This window comes from Urocitellus parryii, chromosome 8 (genome assembly GCF_045843805.1).
Source record: "Urocitellus parryii isolate mUroPar1 chromosome 8, mUroPar1.hap1, whole genome shotgun sequence".
NCBI lineage: Eukaryota > Metazoa > Chordata > Mammalia > Rodentia > Sciuridae > Urocitellus > Urocitellus parryii.
This window is the reverse complement of record NC_135538.1, coordinates 111,629,102-111,643,620: the sequence shown is the minus strand read 5'-3', so window position 1 is coordinate 111,643,620 and position 14,519 is coordinate 111,629,102. Positions and strand designations below refer to the sequence as shown.

Genomic DNA, 14,519 nt, shown 5'->3' with positions numbered 1-14,519 from the left:
TTAGGGTGCAGAAAGCCTTGTCTGCCGTTGATGGGCTGAAGGCCTGAGACAGGGACATGGCTCTGGGGCAAGAGGGCAGGCCCCTGGGCCCATGCTGGCTTTGGGGTGCTTCAGTTCCTGCCTATCAGCTCAGCTCCCCTCCCACTGTGGCCTCTGCCCTCCTGAGGTTTGCAGTGGGGGCCTGAAGGGCATCCACAGGTAGATGGGGAGATGGGCCCTAATACTGTTGGGGTACTGAGAAGCCCAGACCTCAACATCACAGCTGAACCTCCCAAACACTCAAGTACTCAAAAAGGCAGACCCCCGGTCTACAGCCCCTCCCCTCTGTGAAACTCCTAGCTCAGTGCCAGGCACATGGAAATTGCTCCTTAATACTGGTGAACTCAAATGGTGGAGGCCACTGGCCTCAGGGAACCGTATGACGCTCAACTGAAGACAGGCTAAGACCCAGGCGGGCGTGGGCCTCCTCAGGTCAGTGCTGCCAGCCCACATGCCTCCCAGTCATCAATAACACCGTTCACGCTCAGGACAGTGGCCTCCCTACACTAGGGTGCTGCTCAGCAGAGAGCAGAGGCCCTGTCCTGGGCATGCGCCATGTTCCATCGGGGCAACCAACTGGAGGGGACAGAGGAAAAGGAAGGCCCCTGGCTCCCCACTCCCAGCTGCAGGGCTGCCCGACCAGGAGCCCGGGCTCTTGGCCACCGCGGGACACCCCGGGGTGAAGGGAAGAGCCATCAAAGGTGGGGTGAGGAGCCGGCCCGCCTCAGGTGCCTTTGGGGCTGTTTGCCTTATTGTACTCGTTCATCAGCTGCTCGTAAGGCACAGAAAGCTCCGACTCGGTGCTGGTGAAGGTGGACTCATCCGACGAGGGGAACTTGCCCATGTTCAGGGGCACCTGGGTGGCGTCCCCCTCCTGGGGCTGCTCCTCCCCCACCAGGTTGTCCTCCAGAGAGGACTTAGAGGTGTCCTCGTCCAGGAGGCTGGCCTCCTCGTTCACAAAGGCAATGCTGGCGTTCTGGAAGATGAGCGGGTGGTAGTCCCGGGCCCCCCAGGGCTCGTCCTCCTCGCTGATGCGGTCCAGCTGGTTGATGAACACCTCGGAGGTTGGGGAGCTGTCCTCGGGGGCCTGCGGCTGGTCCTCCTCTCCAGGGGGCCTCGACACGTGCCCTTTGCTCCTGAGCGTCTGTGACACCTCTTCCAAGCTGGGGGCGCGGTTCTTGGTGTAGACCACCAGGGACGCCCGGGAGGCGGGGAGCGCGGGCAGCCCAGCCCCCGGAGGCCCCAGCCCAGGTCCTGGGACCCTCTCCCCACCCCCACTGGTCTTCATGGCCTTCTTCCCGATCTGCTTGATGAGGTCGTTGTAGGTCTCTTCCTTTTTGGACAGGAAGCTGAAGATGTTGACGTCCTTGGAGGCCGCGCCGCCTGCCATCCCCAGGGCTTTCCGGGAGTGTGGGGAGCTCTCGAAGGACTCCTTCCGCCGTCTCCGCCTCTTCTTAATGGCTTTGTGGACCTCCACAAACATGCTCACCTTCCAGTTGACAAAGAGGGACAGCCAGGCCAGCCCCAGGTAGATCCAGAGCTCCACAAAGTACCGGTACAAGGCGTGGTAGTTGGCACTGGGGTTCACACCTGAGGGGAGGGGAAGTCCAGAGGGTCATAAAGGGTCAGCGGGGACCTGTAATGGCCAGAGTCGTGCTGTCTGAGCCAGTGCCATGCTACAACAGGGTGGGTGTGGTGGTGGGGGTGACAGAGTGTAAAAGAAATGGGCTGTCCCAGGCTCTGGGCTACCCTCACCCGTCTTCTTCCTGAAGAACCTTGGCCACATTGCTCATGTCCCCTCCCAGCCCTTCTCTGAGCCCCGTGTGCTCGCTTAGAAAAAGTCAAGACAAGAGGGCGCAGTGGCACACACCTACGGTACCAGCCGCTCGGGAGGGTGAGGCGGGAGGATTGAAGTTTGAATGCCAGCCTCAGCAACCTAGCAAGACTCTCAGCAATCTAGGGAGAACTTGTCTTGGAAAAAAAAAAGTCAGGACGGTGGTTACCTTATGGGTGGGGGGGAATAAAGAAGTTTTGGGGTTCTGTTGTAGTAAGTAACCAACACATGAGTCAAGAAACCGCTCACAGCTGAGAGGGGTGGCCCACGCCTGTCATCCCAGCAACTCGGGAGGCTGAGGCAGGAGGATCATCTCAAAGTTCCAAGCCAGCCTCAGCACTTAGCAAGGCCCTAAGCAACTCAGTAAGACCCTGCTCAAAATGAAACATAAAGGGGCTAGGGACGTAGGGCTGGGGTTGTGGCTCAGTGGTAGGTCGCTCGCCTAGCACGTGCGAGGCCCTGGGTTCGATCCCCAGCGCCACATAAAAATAAATCAAATAAAGGTATTGTGTCCAACTACAACTAAAAAATAAATATTTAAAGTGGAGGGGGGGTGCCGCTAGGGATGTAGCTCAGTGGTTAAACACCCCGGGGTTCAATCCCTGGTGCCCAAAAAACAAAGAAAAGAAACAGCTCCCGGGTGCCTTCAGTGAGGCACTCTGCTGGGCCCAGCTGGAGTGTGTCTGTGAGAGCTCAGTTAAAAACAGGACGGAACCTGCACGATGAGGCACTAGCAGCTCCACACAGAGGAGGGACTTGCTGCTTCACCATGAGTGAGGCTGGTGGCTGCGCGGAGATGACCCAGACCCAGCACTGTACTCCTAACTGTCTCTGTTCTCCTTTGGGCCTGGTCTGCCTCTCACTCCCTGTTTCTGCCTTTCTCGACACAGGCTCTCCCGGGGCCTGGAGGGCTCTGCCCACTCCTCGTCCCCCTCCTCTCAGACCGGGTTCCTGGTGCCAGCTGCAGGAGCCTTCCTGGGTCACCCCGGAGTTCTGGTGACTCTAGGATTGAGATTTCTTCCCTGAATTCGCACTTGCAACTGTGTCAATCTCTATCCTACCTCCTCCCTCAGGCTGGGAGGAGCTCAAGAGAAGGGACTGCAGGAGAGAGTGACCTCTCAGATTAGGCTCCCCCCAGGGGGTCAGGCAGGGCTGGGTCTCAGGAGGTGTTCTGTCTGCAGGGTGCTGTCAGTCTTGCTGAAGGCTCCTGATCCTGAGCAGAGTATGACAGTGACAGTGATGAGGGCCACACTAATACAGCTGCACTCAGGAACAGACATGTCTCATTTTTCACATCGTGTGTGGTGGGCATTATTTTAATAATAATAATAATAATAATAATAATAATTTATTATTATTATTATTAAAATAATAATTTTACAGGTAAGAAGCAGATTTGCTGACTTGCAGGAGCCGGGAGGAGTGGTTCAGCAGCCGCTGGCCGTCCCTAATTCAAAGGCTCCCCCTCAGCCTGCTCTGGGCCCCAGGGCTAGACAATGGCAGGGTTGTGCCTTTACATTCATCTCCACGACAGCAGGCAGGCTCAGAGTTGCCGGGGTCAGTGGAGTGTTCGCACTGGCCTTCCTGTTCCTCCCACCCACTCAGCTGCCCCCTCCCCACATTCCACATGCAGCGGGGCAGAGGGGGTGACCTGCCCCTGCCCTCTGGGTGAGGAGTTGGGGTGAAGTCCAGAGGCCCTGGAGTAGAGGTGGAGGTCAGCTGGGCAGGGCACAGGCATGGAGGGAACAAACACTAGCAGGGTGTCAAGAAGATTAAGAACCCAGAGGCTGTGCAGGCCACAGGCACAAGAGCTTGAGTGTGGGTTGCAGGCCTCCAGACAAAGGGGCTAAAGAATCTCCCTGCCTTTCCTCTCCTCCAGGGATTAAGTAGAGGAGGAAGAGGGGGAATGAGGGCTGAGGGGGCAGGGCGGTGAGGAGAAGGCCTGCCTTGTCTTTCGTAGCCTGTGGCAAGAGCAGAGTTGGCCTCTGAGCCAAAGCTTCAAGACAGCGCCCTCTGCTCTGGTGACTGACAGCAGGCGGTGCCTCAATGGGACAGGGCCTGGCTCTCTGGGTCAGAGCCCAACCCTGCAGGTGCAGGCCCTCCTCCCAGCCCCAAGTGAACCAGAGCTCTGAGTTGGGGAGACAGCAAGGAGCCAGGAGGAGGACAGCCACCCGGACACCCGCAAAAGGCTGCTGGGTTGAAATTGGAGAAGGAGCAGAAGAGAAGGTGGGGAGGTGGAGGAGGGGGAGAGGGAACAGGGACGCACCAGCCACAAAGTCACCAAAGCCGATGGTGGAGATGGTGATGAAGGAGTAGTAGAGGCCACCGATGTAGTCCCACTCCTCGGTCACCATGAACACGAAGGGCGGGATCACCAGGTGGACCAGGACGCCCCACACGATGAAGATGGCCGTGCACGTGATCTGCGCCTTCCGCTGCAGGGTGGTGGAGACAGAGTCAGACAGCGGCAGGGACTTCAGAAACCCAGCATGGACACCCCGACTAGGAGAGGCCATTTGGCCACATGTCCAGGAGTCTTGCTCCCCAGGGAGGGAGGGAGGAGGAAGGATACTCCCAGCCTGACACAGTGGGCAGAGATCACCCAAACCACCATGTGCCCACCCTCCAATTCCTGAAGCCTTCCTATCCCCCCCTCCCTTTTCACAGTCCCCCCAACTCTGTCAGCTCCTAGGACTAGGGACATACCAAGCTCATGCCTCTCCTGGTGAGGAACTGGCCCAGCCTCTTGGCACGTCCTCCGAAGAACTTTCCCAAGGCACTGATCCAGGTCAGACAGAGAGGTACCCCAAAGAGACCGTAGAAGACACAGAAGAGGCGCCCGGCGGGGGTCTTGGGGGCCACATTGCCATAACCTGAGGGAGGAGACAGTGAGGACCAGGTCATAGGCATGGCGGGGGAAGGGCCCCCCCCACTCATGCGCACGCACACACATGCACGCACACGCACACGCACACATACCCCTTGTGGGAAGCCCATTCTCTGGGACCAGTTGATATTGATCTCGCATCAATATTTAAGTAATGACACTTTCCTTGATCCCACTCTGGCCCTGATCGTCTGTGCTGCCACTGTGGTGGCTCTGTCCCCATCCCACTGGAGCTGCCTGCGGGCAGGGATAGGCCGCCCCCAGAGCAGGCCCTCCACTAGTTCACATGGTAGCACTGTGCAAATCGGAGGGATCACCCCCTCTGGCCGACACCCCAGAGGAACTGCAGTGTACGTTCTCCGGGGATGGCCACACTCAGTCCCCCTCCACCTGCTCCCATCAAGGAGGGACCCTTCTTCTCCCTTTGATTCGGCGCTTCAGCTTGACCACAGGAAGCAGTGGAAGTGCTGCTGGGTGGGCTGGGGGCTCAGGAGCTTCTCCTTCAGCCACACTGAGATCCCGAGCCACACAGCCACACAGAGGGGCCGTTTCCTCCCACTGAGCTCCCAGCTGTCAGCCAGCACCGCTGTGGGACTCGGGGTGGGAGGAGCCATCCGGGTCATCAGGCCAGCTGGGCATTTCGAGGACGCCTGCTGCAGCCGTCATTTGACTGTCACAACAAAGTGAGCAAGAAGTGGCCAGCTGCACCTAGTCGACCCGGGGTGGTGGAAGAGAACACATGGCAGGGAGAACACTTCTGGAGTGGTGGGCTGTGGAGCCACAGAGAATCGGTCTCCTGCATGGCTCAGCCACCAGGCCATGTCACTGCTTCTGTTGAAAAGGCTCAGAACCCAGGAAAACAATCTTGCAGCCACTGACAGTCACCAGGGACACTAAATCCTTAGTAGTCGAGAGGACAAAGTGTAACAGGCCAGATTTTACTCCCAATGCAGGTGAATCACCAAAACTAGATTCCTCTAAGGTTCTGAGAAGTGAGGGCACAGAGGGAGGCACCCTGAGGGTCTCAGGAAACCTACCAATGGTGGTGATGACCGTGGCTGCAAAAATCATCGCATTTGGCCAGTTCCAGTTGTTGAAGGTCTGGTTCCCTGTGATGGCCACGCCCTGCTCTGCAGCATCAGATACTACCTAAAAAGAGAGAGTGACAATGAAATCAGAGGCCATGCACTGGATTCCTTAAAAGCATTCTCATTTTATCGCCCGAATATCAAGGTGGCAGTAAGTGTTCCCATTGTATAGATGAGGCATTCAATAGAGAATCCGAGAGGTTAAGTTACTGGCTGAAGGCCACATACCTAGCATTCTGGCTCCAAAGTTAAAACTTACTAGTGTGCCAGACAGAATCACCTGAAGAGCTACGGTTCAATAGACTGCTGGCTCTACCTCCAGAATTTGGCTCAGAAGCTCTGGGAAGGGGCATTTTTAAAGAGTTCCCAGGTGGTGCTGAAGCTACTGGTCCAAGGACCACACTTTGAGAAGCACTGGACTATTCTACCTCTCCAAAGTAGAAGAGTGTGACCAAGGTAGTTCTTGTGATGCAGACACACAAGACCTCCCTACACCTCACCCAGCCCTCCACAGATAGTTCACCTGCAGAGGCCAGGTCCCTGCCTGGGAGGGACCTCCAACAGGGACCCCTATATCCTTCAACTCGCCATTGGATACCTGCTAAGATCCAGCTCAGTGCCCCCTTGATCTGTCCCCTGAGGGTATGCAAACCAGCTGTGCCTTGAAACCCCTTCCCATTTACTCTGGGGGGTGGGCACGCTCTTCCTCCCTGCCCTGGGCTGAGCAACTGTCTGGACAGGGACAGGTAGGTCAAAGGGCAGGGAGTACACTTCAGGGTGACTGCTCAATTCTCATGGAGCTTCAGCAACTCTGACAGCGGGTGGGAGGCCACCTAGGAAGTCCATGGGGAAGGCCAAGGAGAGACCTTATCTGCTCCAGGAATCCTGACCGGAACCACACTGGTTTCCAATCAACTAGACCCCCCCCCCTCCTTCAGCTCTGCCGTCATTCAGCCCAGCCACCAGTGGGGGTCCGTTGGCTGCCAGAGCCTGGGCCCCATAAGCCCCATAAAAAGAGGCACTCTGCCAGCCATGGTGGCACACACCTGTGATCCCAGCAACTTGGGAGGCTAAGACAGGAGGATCACCAAGTTCAAGACCAGCCTGGGCAACTTAGCCAGAACCTGTCTCAAAATAAAATAAATAAAGAGGGCTGGGGATGTGGCTCAGTGGTAGAACATCAACAGGTTCAATCTATAGTATAAGAAAAATAAAATTTAAAAAGGGCTCTAAATCTGGGGTGGAGTCCTGCCACCCAAAGGGAGTCCCAGGATGACCCAGCCCAGACAAGAAACCAGAAACCCAGCCAGATTCCCTATGAAAACCAAGCTGACGGCGGCGGGGAGTGAGAGGAGTGAGGCCTGAAACCATATTCTAACCCCCCTGAGGCGTGACTGAGGTTTGGTGGGAAGAGGGAACGGTGGACTGATCTGAAGGAATGTGCAGTTTGCAGAAGCAGCGAGGCCCGTGTAAATGGATCTGCACACTCCGTAAAGAATTTTCCATGATGACGCGCCTGCCTGACGCACCATCAAACCGCACAGTGTTGGTAGCCCTGCCTCCTCCTGCACTCCAGATCATCCCTGAAGACCGAGAAGCATCCTCACAGGGGACGTGGGAACTGGGGACGGTGCACTGACTTCAGCCAGGGAGGTCTGTGTCCTCAGAGCCTGAGGTCCAGCTGGACCAGCCATGGACATGTAAATAACCAGAGGGCATTTAGATACAAACAGGCCATCAGGAGAACTAAACAGGACCATCCTAAAGGTGGTTTGGTTTTTTTTTTTTAAAGAACATTTTTTTCCCAGTGCTAGGGATTGAACCCAGGGCCAAGCACTCTACTATTGTAATTCCAGCCCCAAAAGGTTTTTGAAAAACCTAAACGTATGTTTGGAGCAAGAGAATGAGGAAGAACTGGAGCCCCACATGTTGACGCTAAACAGAGGGCAGAGAGAGCCAGAACCGCCCCTTTCCCTTGCCTCCACTACGTTATCTGACATCCATCTTTTATTTTTTATTTTTTGGTACTGGGGATTAAACCCAGGGCATTCTACCACTGAGCTACATCCCCAGCCCTTTTTACTTATTCATTTTAAATTTTGAGACGGAGGTTCACTAAGTTGCTGAGGCAGGCCTTGAATTTGCAATCCTCCTGCGTTAGCCTCCTGAGCTGCTGGGATTATAGACCGGTGCCACGGTGCCCAGCTGATGTCGATCTTAATTAAACCGGATGGCCTGAAGTAAAACAGATGAAATGAATGTGCAAGAGCACCTTTCAACAGAAACTGAATCAACGATGACACTGGGTCACCACTTGGGTGACCCTACGGAATCATGGGGAACAGAAAAGATGTCCCCTAGACAAGCTGTCCCTCTTTTCACAAGAAGGAATAGGGTACACTCTAGAAACCCAGAAGGCAAAGCTGAACCCTTGGAAACTGCTGAATGGAGAGCACAGGACGTCTGGAACACGGGGCAGAGGAAGTGGTGGCAGGACAAGTCACGCTCAGCCGACTGCATCTCCTCCAAGCCTTGAAGTCCTGTGGAATGCCGCCCATCGAGATTTCGGTGAGGCGGCTGACAGATGCACTTAGAGATACTCTGGTGGACAAGACAGAGCAATGTGGGGTGGAGCTGGGATCACTGGGTCCACTCGAGGACAGACAAGCCACGCCAAGCAGTCCTGGTCACTATCAGTCCAGACTGATCATGCCCAAGGCTTGGCCTCTACATTATTTTAATCAGGGGCACAGTGAGACCGTCCATGGCTGACCAGTCCCATGTGTAGAAGGTACAAAATGAAGGACGGGGATGGGTGAAGAGGATTCACTCACTACGAAGGCACTACCGAGACCCCAGACCTGCGCACAGGGGCTATGGGCCAACTCGTAGCTGATGAGCTATGAGTGTCTTTTCAATTTTCGAGGCTTCCAGTAACCTTGGACTAGAAGAGACCAGTAGTGGACCAAAGGGGAAAGTCCTTGGTTTTAGGTGACCACAAATCAACAAACATGAAGGTGGCTGCCAAAAGAAAAGCAAACGCAGCATCAGGCCATAGGCAGCAACTCTGTCTGTCCAGGGCGGGAGGAATCAGGACACGTCCTGCAGGGTCAGGCCACACGCGAGACATACCGTTCCATACTGGGTGCCAGACTCCACTCGATACACTAACCAATGAGCCACGGGGCCAGAGTAGGAGGTGGCTTTTGTGGATAAGGATCTGCCTCCCCCATGGCTGCCCTGTGGCAATCAACTTCTGAAAAGAACATGTATTCAGAACTGGGGGTGCGGTGGGGGGAGCACTGCCATCAGGGTGCTGAATGGTATGGCTACTACAGGGGTTTTCAGCCGGGAGCAGGGGCACCTTCTAGAAGGGTTGGGAAATGCTATAAGAAGAGCAAGGTGTGTGCCGGACACGGGGGACACAGTAGTGAATAGATAGGTTTATTCTAGAGGGTGATGGGCAGGAGGCCAGAGATGCTAAATGCCCTGTACTTCACAGGTAACCCCCGACAGGGACACTCCCCCGAGACCCACTAGCTGGCCAAAGGGGACCTTCGTCAATTTGGGGATCATTTACAAAGTGCTAAGCAGACATCAAACATAAGAGCTGACAGAAGTGGCACTAAAGTTAGTAACATGGGGAGGTGGGAAGGCTGGGCTTCTGCCCTTCACCCCACTGAAGGCACGCCCTGAGTGACAGCTTGCAGTCCACCGGGCTCCGGGTTATCAGGGAGCCAGAGGCTCACCCGTGTGTGGCTCCCCGCCCTCCTCCCACCAGGGTCATCCCGTGAGGGTAGGCATTCCACAGGGCCCCCAGCTCTGTGGGGCTGGGATCACAACCCTAGAAGCAATGGCTGCAATTAGGCTCGCGGGGCAGGGGGTGCCTGGCACAGCAGGCCTGGGCCGCAGACCACCGGTTTCCAGGCCCACTCCTTGCCTCTCTCCCTCCCTTCTGATCTGCCCGCCCTGGGCCCCGGAGCCCCTTGCTGTTGCCTCCTCTGCTCATGGTTCCCCAAAAGCTGGCCTGCCAATCATCATGGCTCTGCCTACCTGCTGGCGGGGTGTGTGTGTGTGTGTGTGTGTGTGTGTGTGTGTGTGTGTGTGTGTGACATTAGTGCTGCTGTCCCCTTGCTAGGGCTTCTCTGCATATTCTACCAAGCTGGCTCTTCCTGTGATCCTGTTGCACATGGCTTCGCAGGAGGAAGGCTGGGCTCAGGGAACTGAGGTCTGGCTGTGAACTTGGGGTGCCAGCTCCCCATTCCCACCACACGTAGCTGGGGCTCTGGTGATCGTGGTTGGGACTGCACAGGATGACGGGAAAGCTTTCACCAGTCTCCCAGAACAGAAGAGCTCACCCGGGGCAGAGGCCATCCCTGGGTCAGGGGAAGGGCTGTGAGGAGCCAGGCAAACACCCTATCAGACACAGCGTCCCGGCCCTGGGGTTAGGAAAACAGCCTTCCCAGGAGGAGGTGGCCCCTGCTCATTTGCAGGATTCTTTAACTTGGCTCCTGAATTCACACAAGACAATATTTTCCTTTTCCACCTAAGCCGGGAGAATGATGGGAGAAGGGCGCTTGCACACAGCCTGGGCCAGGTCCTTGTTTGGGGACGGAACAGAGTTCCCTGCCTCTGTCACCTTCATCATAAAGCCGCTATGATTTATTGAGGGCTGACTGTGTGCCAAGAGTTGTGCTCAGCATTTTATGTGCCTTTAGATCATTTGCGGAGGACAGAATCCTGCTAGGAAGATGCTCTCATTTTTTCCACTTTGCAAATGAGGATTCGAGGCTCTAAGAGGTTAAGGAAGTAGTAGCCCAAGGTCGCAGTATTAAAAGCAATGAAGCTGGGACTAGAACCCAGGCCCACCTGGGTCCTAACCACTGTGCTCTGCTCCCTTTCCCCATGAAGGCCACAGGAAGGAGGCCTGTGCATACTTCCACCCCCTCCCACCAGCTGAAAAAACAAGTGCCCCAAAACCAGTCCGGCCACTCTGACCCGGGCCTCCAGCAATGGGATAGCCCTGCCCTTGCCTGGAGCCTGAGACGCCAGCTGCCCGGCTCCACAGCCTGATCACTGTCCACGCAGCCTGAGTTCTCCGAGAGCCCCCATTCCCCGGGGAATCTGAGGTTTCCCACGCAGCCGGCCCTTCCTAGAGGCTCGTCTGGACACATTATAGTTTGGAACCCGAAGTCACCTTCAGACCCAGGCAGGCAGGACCTTTTCTTTCGTGGGTCAGGGTGGGGAAGACAGGCCACGATGTGAGTCTGTCTGGGGATCCCAGCTGAGTGGCACCATGGCACTACCCCCAGCCCTGCCCTGAGCTCCCGCAGCTGCCATGGCTCCTAGACCACAGGACTCTACTGTTGAGCATACAGCCTGCCTTCGCGGGACCCCTGAACCTCTGGTATAGCGATCATCAGCACTCGCCTGGTCCCTCTGGCCTGGAAGGGGAGATAGAGCCAACCCTCAGGCACCCGTGCTGCATGGTGGTTCGGAAGCCCTTCTCATTCCCCTGCCCTACCCTCCGGCCACCCTGCTCTCGTTTCATAGATAGTAAGTAAATATTTGAGCACTTATTAGAACAGGCACAGATCCAAGCACTTTAAAACACTTAGCTCACTGAGTCACCATGCCCTATAAAGTAGGTTCTGCTATCACCCCTATTTTAGCCAGACATGGTGGCGCATGCCTGTAATCCCAGCAGCTCAGGAGGCTGAGGCAGGAGGATCTCAAGTTCAAGGCCAGCCTCAGCCACTTAGTGAGGCCCTCGGCAACTTACAGAGACCCAGTCTCAAAATAAAAAATAAAAAGGGCTGGGGATGTGGCTCAGTGGTTAAGTAGCCCTGGGTTCAATCCCTGATATAGGGGGGAAATTTTACTTTTATGTTAAAAATGAAAAATCAGGCACCTGAGATCATATACTAGTTAGTGTCAGAGCTGGGGAACAAACCCAACCTGGGCAGTATGGCTCTTTGCACTCTATAGACAGGAAAAAGGGACAAAGATGAGCTTCTCGTACAAGAAAATCTGGGTCTAGGACACAGTGCTCCAGGCACCTGCAAAGGAAACTTCCACAGGAACACAGAGATTCCCTGGAATGTAAGCTCCAGGAAGACAGGAGCCTTCCCCCTGCTGCATTCCCAGAAGCTAGGACACAGCCTGGCATGTAGTAGCTGCTCAACAAATACCTCTTCAACAAGCGGAAGATGTGAACTGAGATGGAGTGTCCATGCTCCGGCCCCGGCTCAGAATCTTCCAGCATCGCCTGCAGTTGGGTCTTAACTAAATGCATCAGCAACATGGTGGAGGTCTTATCCAGCAAGAAGGGAAGGAGGTAGATCCAGCAAGGTGAGGCTCAGGCAGATGAGCCTGGATACAGAGCTGCTGAAACCGCCAGCATCCAACCAGGCAGAGCGTCAGGGGGCTGGGAGAAGGCAGGGGCCAGAGCTGGGGAAGGAGTGAGGCTGACAGAGCTCCGGGAAAGGGGTTCAAGGAGGCACAGCAAGCAACAGTGGGGCTGGGAGATGCCCCCTGGGGTGACCAGAATTGTCCTTCCTGCAGGAAGGGAGCCCGGTTCCCTCCAGTGGATATATCCAGGGCAGGAAAAGGAAGGTAAAGGTGGACGGGCCTGAAACATTTACCATTAGCTGGGCACTTTCCTCTGGGCATCCTTACACACTCTTCCTCTCCAAGGACACCCAGTTCCACTCACAGAAAGGCCACTGTAGGATGGGGCCAGGTCAAATGTAGACTTGTGCTCCCGGAACTGGTGGGACCAACCTGGGGCTTGATGTGGATGGGGTCTGGGCTGTTAGCAGCAAGTCTGTGTAGATAACCGCCTCTCGGCCTCAGTTTCTCTATCTGCCCCAAACCCCACTAGCTATGAGCACATTCAAAGCATTCAGGGCACACTGAGTGCTGGACACATGTATCTGCAATTAGGAGGATGATCTGTACGGGTGCAGGCTGCAGTGAGGGGAGACCCAGGAGCAAAGACCAAGGCTGGACCAGGGGGGCTGGCAAGCCCTGGGCAGAGGCCAGAAGGGCTAGGGGGGTACTGATCAAATAGCTTCTTCAGGCCACACAGGGGAAGGGGCAGGTACTGTGTCCCCAGGTGTTCGCTGGCCACCTGGCGGGGGGGGGGGGAGGCATGCCTAAAGTGTCCCACCCCATCCTTCAGAAGGCCACCTCACTTGACTTCTGTGCCCCCAGGGGCCCCCAGCCACATGGATCAGTTTCCCAACCAGCCAAGCAAATTGGGCAAGTGAGGCTGAGGTCAGGAAGGGACAGAGGGCAGCTTCTCCAAACCCAAGGACCAACGCCGCTCCCAGCTGCCCCCCACTGTCTACATCATCTTTGGTCCTTGAGGCAATGTGCCCAGTGCCTGCGACCCTGCGCCCAGAGATGGAGCAATCAGCCAGAGAATATCCCAGTGTCACAGGTGGGGGGCTGTGGACAAAACAGCAACAAAATGCCTGTCCCTGGGCTCCCAGGACCTGGCTCCCCCGGCCATCTGCCCTCTCACAGGGACCCCCTCCTGGGGTGGGGAGTCAAGGGTAGGACTGTGGGCCCACAGGGAGTGGAGGAATTCTCAGGAGGACAGAAGATCAGTAAACCTATCACAGACACTCATCAGGCAAATATTTGCAGTTTGGGCACATTCGCTCCAGCAGCTTTTAAACATTTTAAAGGTGCAACCCAGGAACAGGTGAAGGGAGGGTGGGAGGCCCCATGTCCTGGCACTCCATGTCACCCCCACAGCAGTTTGGAGTGAGTGGGGAGGGGCTGGTGGAGCACTTGTCTGCCCAGCTGATGGGCTGGTCCTGCTCAATCTGACCGTGCACACTGGGACTGTCAGCATACCGAGGGTTTCCTGGAGACTAAGTGTGCACCTGTCAACTCCTATTCCCCAGACAAATGAGAGACCTCTCCCTGGTCTCAGCCCTCGGTTGACCGTCGCTCCCTTCCATTCTCCATCCTCGACTGACCCAAACTCTCCAATCATTTCCTGAAGGTTAACTGGGGTCTGGGAGAGGGCGTGTTGGGCTGATTTTCAGATGAGGGAACTGAGGCTTTAACACCACAGATGTCAAGTCAGGTACTCTCCGTCCAGGCCAAGCTGCCCCAGGGGTCCACCTTGGACTTTAAATAAACACCGAGCTCAGATATTCTGCTAACCCAGGCATGGGTTTTAAAAAGTTCCCTACAATAAATAACTTAAAAAGTTCCCGAGGAGATGGCAATGTGAAATGGCCACCTTTAGAGGGGGTTGCTGGGGTGAGGGGGAGTGTGGGGTGCTGGGCTCAGGTCTTCCACTTTCCGGGGCAAGGAGGGACGCTCAGGCCAGGGGGAAGGAATTCTTGGTATTTTCCTTACCACCCTCCAGCCTAACCCAGGTCACCAGGTGTGGCTCAGAGGGCACCGTAGTTCATGGGCAAGGCCTTGGCGGGGGTCCAGGGTGCCACCCTGATACCTGTACTAGCTGCGCTCTGCCTTTTCTTTCTTTCTTTCTTTCTTTCTTTTTGGTGCTGCGGATGGAACCCGGAACCTTGCGTGCTAGGCCAGTGCTCTACCACTGAGCAACTCCTAGGGAAGACACAGAACTCTGGGGCAGAAATGGACCAGGGCGGGCAAATGAAGCTACTCTTTAGCTCACCTGCATTTCCAG

The 14,519-nt window shown here is 55.8% G+C and overlaps 1 protein-coding gene across 1 annotated transcript in view; it reads right to left on the bottom strand.

Moving 5' to 3' along the window:
• Positions 1 to 763: 763 nt before the first annotated feature.
• Kcnk5 (potassium two pore domain channel subfamily K member 5) overlaps positions 764 to 14,519 on the bottom strand; it is a 39,856-nt gene continuing 26,100 nt past the window's right edge. The window contains exons 2-5 of the mRNA XM_026383682.2: positions 5,798 to 5,909; positions 4,580 to 4,746; positions 4,140 to 4,308; positions 764 to 1,629 (exon numbers count right to left, since the gene is read on the bottom strand). Of these exons, the coding sequence (XP_026239467.1) occupies positions 764 to 1,629; positions 4,140 to 4,308; positions 4,580 to 4,746; positions 5,798 to 5,909 (1,314 nt within the window). The remainder of the gene's footprint in view (positions 1,630 to 4,139; positions 4,309 to 4,579; positions 4,747 to 5,797; positions 5,910 to 14,519) is intronic.